Source organism: Akebia trifoliata, chromosome 5 (assembly GCF_017979445.1).
Source record: "Akebia trifoliata isolate Shusen 1 chromosome 5, ASM1797944v1, whole genome shotgun sequence".
Classification (NCBI taxonomy): Eukaryota; Viridiplantae; Streptophyta; class Magnoliopsida; order Ranunculales; family Lardizabalaceae; genus Akebia; species Akebia trifoliata.
This window is the reverse complement of record NC_141379.1, coordinates 15510577-15526959: the sequence shown is the minus strand read 5'-3', so window position 1 is coordinate 15526959 and position 16383 is coordinate 15510577. Positions and strand designations below refer to the sequence as shown.

The window sequence follows — 16383 nt, the reverse complement described above, 5'->3', positions numbered from 1 at the left end:
CCAAGATCACGATGGCCTCAAATTACCAGAACTGATAAACCTTGACCAGATCAAGCGGTATTACATTTGAGGAGGCCATCTTCGACTAAACCAATTTTCTTGTCACCCAGTTAAATATCTCCTTTCTCAGCCTCTTGCAGCTATTTAAAAAAAATGAAATAAAAAAAAAACCTTTTTCTTTCTGAAAGCGCCCTCGATCCGCGGGGTGTGCGGATCTGCTTTTGACCCTTGAGGTTTGGGAGTCGCCACCTAGTTATTAAGGTCTAGGAACCAAACTGACTCTAAAAAAGGCAAATTAATCTACGAAAGAGAAAAAGAGTCCGGGGATCACGTTACGGGGTTGGAAGGTGTTAGGCACCAACCCCGCCCGGCCAAAGCCGGTCTCTACTAACTTCCCAAATAAATCACATTGCTAAAAACCTAGATAAAAATAAAAATAAAAAATTTTATACCTTTCCGATAGCAAGGATTTTGTTCCCTCAGATCTGACAGAAAATAGTTCCTTGTACCATACTCCCTTGCTTCGTTCTGTTTTCAGATTTGATTTCGGATCTCCAAGGCAAGGTATCTCCTTATTTTTGGATCTGAACTCTTCAAGTTTGTTGCGGATTTTAGGATGTTTTTGGAAGGCTTTTGGGTGTTCTTTAGGCTAAAATCGAAGGAGGGATGTTAGGTAAGAAGTTGGGACTCTAAAACTAGGGTTTATGGGAGGCTAGGGGGGCTTCTAGACCTACTTCTCTTAGGGTTTATCATTTGATACGAAAATAGGGTGTGAGCACCTCTATTTATAGATGTTTTTAGGGGTTGATTTGGATAGAGTTAGTATTTAATTAGAGTTCTTTTAATTAGAGTTGTGTTTTAGTTAGACTTATTTTAAGTAGAATTGTGTTTTAATTAAAATTGTTTTAGGTAGAATTGTTTTTAAGTTAGAACTCTATTAGATTGAGTTATTATTTAATTAGAACTCTATTATGACTTTTGGTCTTATTTGATTGACTTTTAATGTTTTCACTTTAGTCTAATTGATTGACTTTTAATATCTTGACTTCAGTATTGCTTAATTGACTTTAATTTTGACTTTAGTCTCACTTGATTGGCTTTAATACCTTGACCTTAGTCTTGCTTGATTGACTTTTAATTTTTGGAGAACCTCCCTCTAAAATATCTTTAATTCTTTGGACCCCCAAATGGAGGGGTCCTTAAAGAAATATCTCACGAACCCTCAACAATTTTACTTGAAAATTCGATTGATCGATTTCTTCGGTTCAAAATTTTAAATTAATTTCATTAATGTTTCACTTTAATTATTTAATGTTTTATTTATTAATTTCGAATTTTTTAATTATGAAAATTGTGAAATTACCGTTTTGCCCCGGAGAGGACTTTTCACGTTTTAAGTCGGTTTTTAATGTTCTAGGATATTTTAGAATCGATTTTTCGTAAGAAATTCAATGGAAGTATTAGTTTGTATCATTTATGAAATTTTTTGTGTGAAATGGTCATGAACTTTACGAGGGGTATTTTCATAATTTTGTCGAATTCTGTTAAAATTGGCGAAATGATTTATTTGATTTCAATTTGTTATTTTATGTGTTCGAGAGAGTTTTCCTAACCGTAACGTAAGCTCTAGGGTTGTTTTGAGGTTAGGGGTATTTTGGTAATTTGGTCAATTTTTAGTGATTTTTATCGTGAAACTTCTTTTTGGTCCGCAAGATGATGATTTCTATATTTCTGGGGTCGTATTTTCCTAACGTAGTGTGGTTTCTAAGGTTTTGTCAATTCGAGATACCTCATCCGGATTTCTGAAACATATCGGGTAACAAAATAAAGCAATGAAATACACATCCATCATTGGGAATCATTGCGATCGGGTTGACGAGTTGATTAATCAGGCAGATGCAAAAATGGGATGTCTACACTTTCTCAGCCCAATCACTTAACCCAAAGGAGGGAAATTTTTGAACTACGTTTTCGTCTGATCCCAAAATTCTGGGGTACGAAGGCAACCTGAGAAGTTACTTCAGGCCCGACCAGTTCAAAATAAAAAATAATATTCCTCGCAAAGAAAAATTGTCAAAATGGGAAAGGTAAAGAAAACTATTTTAATGGAATGCCACACAAGGAGCATTTGGGTTCTTGAGCCTCAAGTCTCATTTCTTTCTTAGCCTACTCCTAAGCCCACCTATGAAAGTCCTCCTACGTACAGCACAGAAAGGTCAATGAAAATAGCAAGCGTGATCAGATAGTAACTTCAACAAAAAATAAATAAATAAATAAATAAAATAATAGCTTGCTAGGTTAAAAACCAAAAGGGCAGCTTAGGCAAAAATTAAGGCAAGCTTGCAAGGTTCAAAATCTGAAAGGACGGCCTTGGCAACAATCAGAGCAAAGAAAAAGAAAATTGTAAGCTTGCTAGATCGAAAACTTGAAAAGGCGGTCTAGAAAAAAGTTAGAGCATGCTTGCTAGATTGAAAACCTGAACATGCAATCTAGGCAAAAGATAGAGCAATCAAAAGAAAATCTCTGTCGAGCCGAGAATCTGAAAAGACGAGCCTAGTCAGAGCATCAGAAATCTAAATGACCAAGCTTCAATACCCAGTTTAAGTCAGGCAAAGACTTAGAAGCCACATGCATCTTGTCTACGATTGATCTGAAAAAATTTACTTTCCTGAGCGAATCAAAAGGGAAAGAATGTGATCTCCAAGATGAATATCAAAAGTTAATATTTGTTTCTAACAGATAAGCCTGACTCATGATCTCTAATAAAGTCAAAATTAAAAGTGAATCCTTATTACACTTGTGGTAATCTAAGACTTCTAATTTTCATATTGAGGGGCACTTCTCCTTTTGTTTGGACGCATATTTATTTTTTCCCTTACATTAGGGGCACGTCATTTCAAAATATGTTCAATTATCCCCAATATAATGTCTTATCAAACTAGGGGCATTTTTTTGTTCTGAAGCTTGATCAATTCCAGCCCCAAAGGATATGGAAAATTTGAAATTAAAGGTTACCCTTTCAATAGCATTTTTTGGAAATCCCTGAGGTTCAAATGTTGACCTGACCATTTAAAAAAAAATGATTCCTGTGGAGTGAGATTTTTACTCCAATATTTTACTCAGACTTGCTCAGATTTTGCTCAGACCCGTCGAGATTCTTTCTCGGATTTTACTCAAACCTGCCGAGATTCTTTCTCGGATTTTGCTCAGATACCGCCGAGGGTTTTCTCGGATTTGCTCAAATACCGTCGAGGGTCATCTCGGATTTTACTCAAACCCGTCGAGATTCGTCTCAGATTTTGCTCAGATACCGTCGAGGGTCATCTCGGATTTTACCTAGACCTACTCAGATTTCACTCAGACCCGTCGAGATTCATCTCGAATTTTGCTCAGATACCACCGAGGGTTTTCTCGGATTTGCTCAGATACCGCCGAGGGTCATCTCGGATTTTACTCAGACCTACTCAGATTTTGCTTAGACCTGCCGAGATTCATCTCGGATTTGCTCAGATACCGTCGAGGATTTTCTAGGATTTGCTCAGATGCTGCCGAGGGTTTTCTCAGATTTTGCTCAGAGCCGCCGAGATTCGTCTCAGATTTTGATAAGATACCGCTGAGGGTTTTCTCGGATTTGCTCAGACACCGTCGAGGTTCATCTCGAATTTTACTCAGATTCTGCTCAGACCCATCGAGATTCTTCTCGAATTTTGCTCAGATACCGCCGAGGGTCATCTCGAATTTTACTCAGACTTACTCAAATTTTACTCAGACCTGCCGAGACTTTTTATCGGATTTTGCTCAGACCTGCCGAGATTCTTTCTCGAATTTTGCTCATATACCTCCGAGGGTTTTCTCGGATTTTGCTCTGACACCACCGAGGGTTTTCTCGAATTTTGCTCAGACACCGTCGAGGGTTTTCTCGGATTTTGCTTAGATACCGTCGAGGGTTTTCACGAATTTTGCTCAGACCTATTCAGATTTTATTCAGACCTGCTAAGTTTATGCTCAGAATTTACTCAGTTTTATCTGATTTTCTTAAAAAACATGTTGCACGGATTTGATGTTGACTTTACACAATTTGTTATCCTCTCACATGAATGTGCAGAATGCAGATGCGCATTTTTCAAATTATCACTACATAATGCCACACATGTGCATTCCCATAAGTCAATGAGAACTTTTTCAAAATTCAAGGATTTGACGTTTTTCCAAGGAGAGGTTACCCTCAAGGATCTGGACGCTTCGATAAATTGTCGAATCAGGCTGTAAAATGGACTGTCACTAGCTTTAATATTCGGATGTCACGCTATCTACCACAATAGATTGGGTATCTAGTTTGCTTCCACCCTCTGCCAAAGAAGGGCATCTGTAGACACCCTATTATTGCATCTGCCTAATTCGACAATTCGTTACCCGATTTTGGTAGATTCCTTGTCACGCCCGAAATCCCAACACGAATCCCTATGATTCATTAGTCAGAATCTCGAGGTGTGAGATAGTCAATCACACAACCTGATAGAACATTCACAAATAATAATACTTATGAAAAGAAAATATACGCAGCGGAATAAACATTTAACTAACATCTATACGAGAGTCTAGAGTAAGCAGAAGAAATCGACAAACACTGATATAAGTCAAGATCCTAAATCTCATAATTCATCAGGTTACAAAAATTTCTAAACTAACATATTTCTTATCTACAAATAAAAACCACTAGGATTCCCTACTAATCCTCAAATACATGGTGGTGGCAAGACATCAATTTTTTCTTCCTCGAGGACCTCCTCAAAAGACTTCTCAAAGAATAGCTCTTCAATAGTTGAATAATCTGAAAGGGGAAGGATAGGGTGAGTAACAGGGGAATGTTACTCAGTAGGATGAACGTCGTTCTAACAGCGAGTCATACATGCACGAGTAATTATCAGAACAATTAAATAATGCAAGTTTTCATAATGTACCATACGATAAATGTTTAAGCATACTCAGTAAACAGTTATAATAACTTTCAATCTATCATTTTCAATCATTTAAAGTAACATATGCAACTTTTAAATGAAAACATCTATCAATCATTACAAAATAAGAAAAAGATACATAATAAGAACACGGCGGTGTAATCGATAAGAGAGCAGAGGAACACGCCGATATAACCGCCTCGGCTATGGCAATACAATATTCCAAACTTAGCCTTCGATGTGGAATCCCATCGTTATAGATCTGATTTTGTGGTCGGTCTAGCATACCACAGTTGGATGACCATTTATCCGGCTCAGACTGGCCGTTGACCAAGAACCCAATACTGAGTTCAACAACGGTGAGGTCGACTGTTTGACGACTATAGACTAAAAGTGATCACTAACTAACCCAGAAGATCCCTCGCGTCGAAGCCTATCAAGAGGCAATGCATGTGAACACCGCCTAGCTCTACACTATAGAGAGACTGTCTTTACACACAACGTTCCCCAGGAAATAAGTAGGAGAAATTCCTGGATTTCATAAGCTGTAATATGCTCTAAGGTATCCCATACTACCGAAGAGCATATGACATCTAGTGTTATCCTAGACTGACTCGCCGCTTTCGGATACACAGCAACGTGTCATTCTTTATGCGTTTTCTACAAATCTTTACTGGTAAACAAAATAATTTATTTTGTATATAATATATCATTTCTTTTAATCAAAAATACAAATAAATTTTGGTAGTGCCCTCGAGTTACAGTTATCTGTCATTTTCATCCATCAACCATCTCATCCCTCTATCTATCTATCACGTTTTACGTGGCATGGTCACTACGTAGAACTGGAGGCACTGTCCCATCAATCAGTCGAGAACATACGTTCTCTCTATCCATCCATCAATTAAATCGATCAATCTATAATCTAATTTCCTACATATCTATTAAAGTAATTCGAAATCCATAAAGCATCAATCAATTCTATTCGATGGTTTTGGTTGAGTCGAAAGACTCGAAAACAAAGATAAAACCATAAGACATAAAAGCTGAAAATCTATGAAAATTTAACTAAGTGTTGAAAAATGATTTTTCAAAGTCGAAATTGAAAACGAACTATTTATTTATTTATTAAAGAACTTAAAGTAATACTTAATTGTTTTTAATGAATTAAAGGTAGGAAATGTGTATACATAATATATAGAAGTAATACCAAAAAAATTAGAACCAAACTTAACATTCGGATACTTTTCCGAATTGCTGATTTTTCGTCGAATCTTGACCAAAATCGATCCAAATATTATACCACCTATGAAATGCTTATATTACATCAAATGAACTAAAATCAATCATAAATAAGCATGCAAACATGATTCAAATCGTTCAAATATGTATAAACTTAATGAAACGATCGATTTATCAACAATCATATGGATTTTCTATGAATTTATCGCATAACTAGAAGGTAGAAGGGAAGGCAACCTACCTCAAGATATTTTCAACCGTTAAACGGAGTTTAAAATCGCCTCCGACCAATCTCCAAATTTTTCTTCTGGCAAAAATCGGATTTCTTTGCGTCCACACGTAACCCTCGGCGAGAGGAACAACTTTCCTTCTTGCGCCTAAGCTCGGATCGTTCTCGTTTAGCGTAAATCTGAGTTTCAAATATTGAAGAAAAAGGATTAAGATTTATTTGGAGAGGAGAATAAGAAAAATCTGATTTTTCTAATAGAATTAGATATTTATATAACTTAAGTTGGGACATACTTGTCATTTTGGCAATTATTTTTCCCAAATGTCGAATTGGACAAACTTATACTCTATTCGGGTTCGGGTCGACACGAATCTAATGGTATGATCAGTTTCCTCAAATATGTCTCTCTCGTATTACCTATTGAATAAATCTATGCGAAAAGAGGATTTGATAACTTAATTTCAATCGACTTCAGATTAGGCGAGGCTGCTTATAGGCTAAAGTATGTTTCTCGATCCTTCTAAATCTATTGGTGAAGTTAATTTTCCTCAAATATTAAAAATTAAGAATCTATACTTTTAAATCAATGCACGGATCTAAAATTCTTTCCTTGAGATACATTTTAGGATTTTCAAGTCATTACATTCCAAATGATGAATATAAAAGAATTTGAAGGCTTGTGAGTACTGCTTGATTTCTTCTGTTTCTAATTTCTTTTCATCTCCCTACTCGTCACGACTCGACAAAGAAGTTTACGCACGCTTAGGATCGCTATATCTTACACCTGACTTAGCAAGCACGTACGCATAGGTTCGTTACACAATTCGATAACTTAGAAACCTCGCTACGTTAGAAAAATATAACTTTAGAACTTAGAAATACTCACACAGTGACTGAAAGAAACCTTACGATAAAATTCAAAAAAATCCGTAAAAAATCATCAAAATGACGAAAATACCCTTCATAAATTTTGGATCTCCAAAAAGTCTTGAAAGTACCTCCATTGCACTCAGAATGTGATTTCGAGTCTAACGAGACTTAAATCGATGAAAACAGAGAAGTTCGAGAAAAATTTGTAAAAATCGTCAAAAGACCAAAATACCCCTCAATATCCAACTCTACAATTTAGAGATCCCGATCCCTATGACAATGTAAATCGAAATCCAATCTAAACTAAAAATAAACTTCAAATTAAAAATTAAACAATTCAAACAATTAAAATTAAAATCAAACAATTAAAATTTAAAACCAAACACAAATTCAAATTTAATTTAAAACATAAAAGTTAAATCAAAATGTCAACGAATCCAAAATTCAACTAATAATAATAATAATAATAAAATTCAATCAATCACAACTCATTAGAGAGAAATTACCGTAGTACGAGTAGCGTGGGATCACCACCTCTCCTTCTCCAAAATAAAAAAATTAAAAATTAAAAAAAAGAAAAAAAAAAGAGAATAAAACGTGGGCACTCTCCAACTCCCCCATCTTCTTCTCTCCAACGTCTCTAACTCCTCCTCATAACCACCCATGTTCTCCTCTCACTCTTCCATCTCTCCCATCTCTCCCTCTCTCCCTCTCTAATGATTTTTGGGGAGAACCACTATAAAAGGAAAAGGCAACGGACCATTGAAGGGGGACTCTAGCTGACGTTTTTTTACTACCCTCCATAACTAAAAAACCTGCAACTTTCCATCTTCTTCCTCCCCCATTAAAAATTCAGCAACCTCCCCATAACAAAATCTTCAACTTTCCATCTTCTTCCTCCCCATTAAAAATTCTGCAACTTTCTATCTTCTTCTTCCCCCATTAAACAAATTTCAGCAACTTTCTTCATTAAAATTCAGCAACATCCTCCTTCACATTGCTGCCCAACGCCCAGCCACCTCTCTCTCTCTCCCGCTACTACATTCCTCCATTGCTACAACACTATTCTAACCCCTCCCCAGCTATCTTTACTTTGCTGCCTTTTTTTCGTTCTCCATTTAAAAATCTATAGCATCTCTCCTCACCATTAAAATCAGCACACCTTGTTGCCCCATCTCTTCCATTACATTATTCACATAGCCACCTCTCTTCACCATTAAAAATCAACACACCTTGCTACCCCCAACCCCATTACAACATTCACATAGCCAACTCTCTTCACCATTAAAAATCAACACACCTTGCTGCCTTATCTCTATTACAATGCAGTCCTCATTGAAAAAACGTGGTTGCTACAGCCACTTCTTTGATCTCTTTCTCACTCTTTCTTTTCTTACATCTCTCTCTCACTCTCTTTGCCTTTTTTTTACTTCATCAAGCTCCAATAGCGAACAAAAATCACAGCCACAATAACTCAGCACGGGATAACTCACAAGCCATTTTCATTCTTTTTTAAGGAGTCCATGCATCAAAAATTACTCGGTGAAGGTAAATTATTTTATGTATTTATTTATTTTTTATTTTAGTTTATTTTTATTGTTTCTTGATGTCGTATGCATTTGAATTAATCCGTTGATTTTTTGGGGTATACATGATATTAATGGCAACTTTTAATTTTTTGAAAAATTAATGGATCAATTCGACCATTTTTGTTGATAGATTGATTGGACTAACTCATTATTTTCAAGTTAGTGGACCGGTTCATTGATTATTGATATCTATAGAATCGATTCGCCAATTTTTGATGTTATTGGGTTAACTCATTAATATTGATCTACTCAATAAAAATTGATGGTGTACACGAAAGATAAAAAAATCGATTTTCACAATAAAAATTATGAGTCAATTCGCTGATTTTGGGGACATTGAAAATTTGAATCGATTTTTTTTTTTTAAATTAGGCATGTGGGTTAATTCACTAATTTAATACACGTGGTGATTCCAAAAAAAATTATGATTCTTATGATATAAAAATTGCGAGTCGACTAGCTGATTTTGGGGACATTGAGAATTTGAATCGAATGTTTTAAAAATTAGGCACGTGGATTAAATCACCGATTTAATACACGTGGCGATTCAAAAAATTAAAATTCTTTTGATTAACAAATTGCGAGTCGACTCACTGATTTTTGGGACATTGAGAATTTTAATCAAATTTTTTAAAAATTAGACACGTGGGTTAAATCACTGATTTAATACACGTGGCGATTCTAAAAAAATTATGATTCTTATGATATAAAAATTGCGAGTCGACTCGTTGATTTTGGGGACATTGAGAATTTGAATCGAATTTTTAAAAATTAGGCAAGTGGGTTAAATCATTGATTTAATACACGTGGTGATTCCAAAAAAAATTATGATTCTTATGATATAAAAATTAGAGTCGACTCTCTAATTTTGGGGACATTGAGAATTTGAATCAAATTTTTTAAAAATTAGGCACATGGATTAAATCACCGATTTAATATAAGTGGCGATTCAAAAAATTAAGATTCTTTTAATGAACAAATTGCGAGTCGACTCGCTGATTTTGGGGACATTGAGAATTTGAATTGAATTTTTAAAAATTAGACACGTGGGTTAAATCACTGATTTGACACATGTTGCGATTCAAAAAATTATGATTCTTTTGATTAACAAATTGCGAGTCGACTCGCTGATTTTGGGGACATTGAAAATTTGAATCGATTTTATTTTAAAATTAGGCACATGGGTTAACTCGTCGATTTAATACACGTGGTATTTTAAAAATCGAATTTAGTTGATAAAAAAAAATATGTGAGTCGACTCGTTGATCTTAATGCACGTGACAATTTAAAAAATCGAATTTCTTTGATAAAATGTCGTCATTGAGCCAATTCACTAATGTTGTATATGTGGCATTGAAAATCGATTTCATATTATTCAAAATGTGACCGAATTGATCAATTAATTTTTTTGGTGCCACGTAAACTTTATTAAATCGTGGGATTAATTTATGCAAAATTTGAGAATCCATGTAATTATTTTAGCCGTAGGATTTGTTTAGTAAATCCGATGCAATTTGATGATGATTAGATACGAATTTGACTTTTAATCTTTGAATGTTGATCGTAGGATATTTTTGGATTGTAGTAGAGACTGATCATCTTGATCAGGCAGGTTTAGTGCCTAACACCTTCCGAAACCCGTAACCTGACCCCTTACCCATCTCTCTGATCCACACACCGACCCATATCCATTTGGAGTTAATTTTGGTTCTTAGACCTAAACTAGGTGGCGACTCCCTATTCTTTTAAAAATCCCCGAGATACGTAGATCGGACCCCTAATCCATTATTTAACGGATGGCTGGGGGTCGAGGCGATTTCAGCCAACTTTATTGCTGATCATCTTATTTCAACTGAATGGGAATTGTCTCACGACTTGCCTGACAAAGAAGTATTCTCTATTGACGTGTTTCCAGCTTAGAGAATATTCTTTGATGGTACAGCTAGAAGAAATGGAGCGGGGGCAAGTGTAGTTTTTATCATCCCACAAAATGAGGTATTGCCATTTTCGTTTGTCTTGACAAAACTATGTTCAAACAATGTTGTAGAATACCAATATCTAATTATTGATTTATAACTCGGGCTAGAGATGAAGTTACACCAACTCTATGTGTATGGGGATTCACAACTTGTCATCAACCAACGTTCAACAGAATATGACATTCGAAAACATGAATTGGTACCTTATCACCAATATGCTACACACTTCTAAGTCAGTTTGAAGACATCATCATCAAGAATATACCAAGAGCAGAAAACAAGCAGGCTGACGTTTTAGCTACTCTTGATGCAAGTTTGGCTATACTAGAAGGAGAGACAATGAGTATTCCTATCTGCCATATGTGGGTACTACCTCCTTTAATAAATGAAAATTACGAGTCGCACGAAGCAAACATGGTCGAAATAGCCGAAATCAAAGATTGGAGACAGCCATTTATTGACTATCTACAGCATGAGAAGCTACCAGACGACCTATAAAACAAAATCGAAATACGTCATAGGGCACCTCGATTTTTATATTTCAATGATAAGTTATATCGTCGCTATTTCAATGACATCTTAACGAGATGTCTCGAAGATGATGAAATCCAAGATGCTTTAGAAGAAGCACACTTTGGAGTGTGCGGTTCACATCAGTCAGGGCCAAAACTCCATCACAGTCTAAAGAGGATTGGATTCTACTGGCCTACTATGGTGAAAGATTCTTTAGACTATGCAAAAAGGTGTAAAGCTTGCCAATTTCATGGAGATTACATTTATCAACCATCGGAGCCATTGCATCCTACAATCGCATTTTAGCCCTTTGACGGGTGGGGACTTGATGTCATTGGACCACTTTCAAAATTTTCAAGGCAATATCTCTATATCCTCGCCGCAACATATTACTTTTCTAAGTGGATTGAACCAGTTCCCCTTCGAGAGGTCAAGAAAAAAATGATAGTCAACTTCATCAAAAATAATATCGTCTTCCGTTATGGCATTCCACAATATATCATGATAGATAATGGGAAATCTTTTAGCAATACGCTGATGGATCAATTCTGCATGAAGTTTAACATTAAGTAGAGATGTTCTACAATGTACAATGCTGCAGTAAATGGACTCGCCGAAGCCTTCAACAAAACTCTTTGTAAGCTTCTTGAGAAGGTTGTTTCAAAATAAAAAAAAAATTGGCATGAACGAATTGGGGAAGTACTATGGGCATACAGAACCTCGTACCGCACCCCCACGCAAGCCACACCTTACTCATTGGTTTATGGAGTTAAAGTTGTTCTCCCTTTGGAACATCACATAACTTCCCTATAGATTGCGATCCAAGAAGGTCTGACCTACGATGAGAATGTTAAGTTATGTCTGACTAAACTTGAAGCGTTGGACGAAAAGAGATTGGAAGCACAACAGCGATTAGAATGTTACCAAGCCCGTTTGTCACGTGTATTCAATAAGAAAGTTCGACCATGTTATTTTCAAGTTAACGATTTAGCTCTCATTGTACAATGACCAATCATCATCTCACACCGATCTGATCCAAAATGGGATGGGCCTCATGTAGTGAAAGAAGTATACAATAATGATGTATACCTTCTTGTAACACCAGAAGGATTACGTCTTGGTCTAATCAATGAAAAATTCTTCAAAAGATACTATGATTAAAAGAATGTTGCTCCTCGACACAAACCTAAACTGTTTGACAATGCTCCTTGCCACGAGCCTAAACTATGTGCTCCTCGACACGAACCTAAACAGTTTGACAATGCTCCTCGGTACAAGCCTAAATTGTTTGACAATGCTCCTCAACATGAGCCTAAACTGTTTGATAATGCTCTTTGGCACGAGCCTAAACGGTTTGATAAGTGCTCCTTGGCACAAGCTGTTTGATAGCTCATCGGCACGAGCCTAAACTGTTTGACAATGCTCCTCGGCATAAGCCTAAACTGTTTGACAATGCTCCTTATTGTATGAGTTTAAACTACATGATAACTCCTGACCCGCATGAGTTAAAACTGTGAACGGTCCAAAAAAAATAAATTTTGAGCTCACTAGTTCAAAAACGTGAGAGGGCAATTTAGGCAAAATTTAGAGCATTATCCATCTGAACTACGTTATGGTTTGATCCCATTTTGGGTACGTAGGCAGCCTGTAAAGTTATTTCAGGTTTAACCACATAAAAAAAAATACTTGTATAAGGAAAGAAAGGAATTTTATTAATTTCAAATGAAATAAACAATGTTATAATTTCCTTCGTCCTATACAGTAAAATAAATAAATAAATAAATAAAATAAGCTTAATATAAAGAAGTAAGGTTCCAAAATTTCTTCTTCAAAGACTCTCTCTGCTTCGCAAGCAGCTACTTCATCATCATCAATGATTGGAGCATTAGATAGGCGAATACACTCTGCTTCAATAGTAAGTAGAGCCTCCCCCTCTTCCTGAACTTGAGTACTAAGAGACTCTTTAGAAGTAGCGACTTGTGATAACATTTCTCTGATTTGAGTCAACTCGATTTCTAACTCAGCTTCTCGTTTAGTCAGTTCAACTCCTTTCTCATTAGCTTCAATCAGCTGTGTATGTAAGCTATCTACTGATTGACATTTTAGTTGAACTTCCTGGTCTAAGACGGATAGCTGACGATCCCTATTATCTGCTGATAAAGATGATAAAACCTTCTCTCGTCTTGAAAGATAAGTCTCTACTCCAACTATAAGTGATTCAAAGAAATTTACAAAAGGCATAGGATCAGTTTTGAAAGCATCCTTGAGAGAAGAGATGATGGTAGGCATATGAAGAGATTGCCATTCTCTTAGGTTGGAAAAACCAATATTGAGCATCAACTCAACTCTAGATCGAAGGAATTCATCGCGAGCTCTATGTAATGCTTGTTGAATGCATAAGTCGATGTCACTATCATGTAAGGAAGCATGTTGAGTTTGGGTAGAAACAATAAGCATTCCATGTGACTTTGGAGCAATCACAGATGAATCAACCAACTTATTAGAAGTGGGTAACACCAATGTGATAGGAGCCGTATGTGTAGTTGAAGTTGATGGAGTGCCACGAGAATTTTGACGAGGACATGAAGAAACCTCGTCCCCATCACTCTTTGAGGGGTCTTCAGTATCAACCAATTTTGAAATCCCCCTACTAAGATGACTGACATTCCTAACATCTCCCATACCCGAGAAGGCAGGGAAGACTATAAAATCCTCTGAGGCGAACAAATCGACAATGAAGTGCATATCAGTTAATGATTCTACGAGAACGATTAAATCACAAAGAATTAGGTATATATATATATACACACATACATAAGAAACGTGAAAATTTTAACAAAGAAAAAGTGTGTAAAATTACTTCTCCTAGGAAACACATCATTCTCAGCTTTAGCTTCTTGCCTATCCAGAGTCACACTCATATCTTTAGGCTCAGTTTGAATAACAGACTTCAAAGAATCCACGGGACTTGATCTATGAATAGTTTGCTCTACATCTACCCCAAGAATGTTGGTCTGCTCCATTTGAGTAGTCGGTAGTATTTTTTTGAAATGCAATTTCAATCTAGGCTCCGCAATGACATTCTGCGTTTCATCAATTCGTGTGTGTTCAATTATTCTTTTTCGAGAAGGTTTTTGCGTGGCAAGCAAAGTACGACGTGCCTCACGATCTTCAACTCCTTTTCTTTCATCAAAATTAAAGTTCGGAACGGAGACACTATCCTTAAAAAGGCAGAAATCAAGGGCATCCAAGTGAGGCATTACGTCTTGAACCCACCAATCGTATAACTCTTATCAAATTGCTGACTCATGTCTTGTACTTTTGGAGGAATAAAAAAGTTGACTTGGCTTTTGGTTTGGATTAGAGACAACCACAAATTGTATAACTCTATCACGTTCACAGATCTTGTAAAAGGAATCGGAGTTCTAGGGATACGTTGATGAAAGCCTTGTTGACGAGCAAACCTATGAGGACTATACATTTTCACCCTGTAAATATTACCACATCGAAACACGACAAATCCATGACGACAGCTTATTATGAAAGCGTGAATCTCAGAAGGGTCATCACCATTATCAGTATGTATCCTTCTATGACCTTTTGGCGGTCAAACTTCCTCAGGATGCCATTTAAATTACTAGAACTCATAGTGATGATTAAATCCCTCGCATCCTTAGCACTATCTTCCCAATAAAAGCATGAGTTGGAAACACCAGCTGTACGAACCAAATACGAAGATCCTAATTCAACATCAAGATCACCAAACACTCCCCAAGGAAAATGAAGTCCAACCCACCCAAACAAGTAATGAAGGGGACAATAATTCTTGGAGGTACCTACAACTATCTATGTTTTCATACCCCAATAAGTCTGAGTTAGACCTTTGTATAAACAACACAGAAGTGGAGGTACCAAGCTGAATGTAGTACCTAGGACCATCAATGCTGCTACCTTGAAAGTGTTTGGACGAATAACATCACCATCCTTGCAAGGGAGAACAAAACCACAATGAAAGATATGCAGGTATCATGGCTTCATTTTCAACATTCTAATTTATAGGAAAATCAAGTCTGATAAATGGATTTTTTTTCCTTTTTACAACCCCTCTTAACCAAAGTAACCCGAGAAGAAAAAGGTCTTCGTAATTTTGTTCTGGGATGCTGATGGTCACGATGATCAAAGTAAAATGATTTTATCCTCTCTTTATACTCTACCGTCAAACGAGGATTAGAAATCCGTTCAGCTTTGGTGTACCAAAAATCAAGCCATTCACTGTGGCTAACACAATCACTCCCATTTTCAAAAATCAGTAAAGCATACGCTTTGAACAAATAATAGCAAGAAAAAGGAAGCCTTTAAACACCATTGCAACCCATGGGTTCATCAAAACTAGGAACTACCTCTTCATAATACTCACCCGTGATAGAAAGTCCAGAAATCTTCTACATTTCCCATAAATAAATGCCAATTTCCCCACGACCCGTCACAAAATTGTTAGTCTCGAGACACCAAAACTTACATAAAGCTCGATATATGCCATTAGGACGACTGTACTCCTTACTAGTTGCAAATATAACTTCACCAAGGGAAGTTGTCAACTTTTTGCTCTGCATTTTATGGCTCACATCCAAGCTCCAGTCCCAAAAACCACTGAGATATCGAAATGTCGCCTCGAGGTTCAATATCTGAACCCCATCGAGTAAAACGTTGCATGATTTTCTATGTCAAAATGGCCTGTGGACAATTGCGAGTTTGGTCATGATGTGGAGGATGACATAAAGATGGTTGATGCTCCGTATCAATCTCATCTCCAGGGAATAAGTCAGCTGTTGGAGGATATTCACTTAAAGCTGTCATATCAAGTGATGTGTCACTTTCTGTATCTTGCGCCTTCAAATAATCGGTCATCGATGTGTGTACAACAAGCTTCAGCTCCACAGATGAAATTTTCCCTCTTCTTGAATGATCGGTTATCATAACATGGGGAAAACAAAGTCATTTTC

General features: G+C 36.5%; 1 protein-coding gene across 1 annotated transcript in view; it reads right to left on the bottom strand.

Annotated features, from left to right (window-relative positions):
• Window positions 1–14640, bottom strand: part of LOC147401547 (uncharacterized) — a 22997-nt gene extending 8357 nt beyond the window's left edge. Inside the window, 2 exon segments of the mRNA XM_086444397.1 lie at window positions 13217–14139; window positions 14241–14640. Of these exon segments, the coding sequence (XP_086300523.1) occupies window positions 13217–14139; window positions 14241–14640 (1323 nt within the window).
• Between the last annotated feature and the right edge of the window lie 1743 nt (window positions 14641–16383).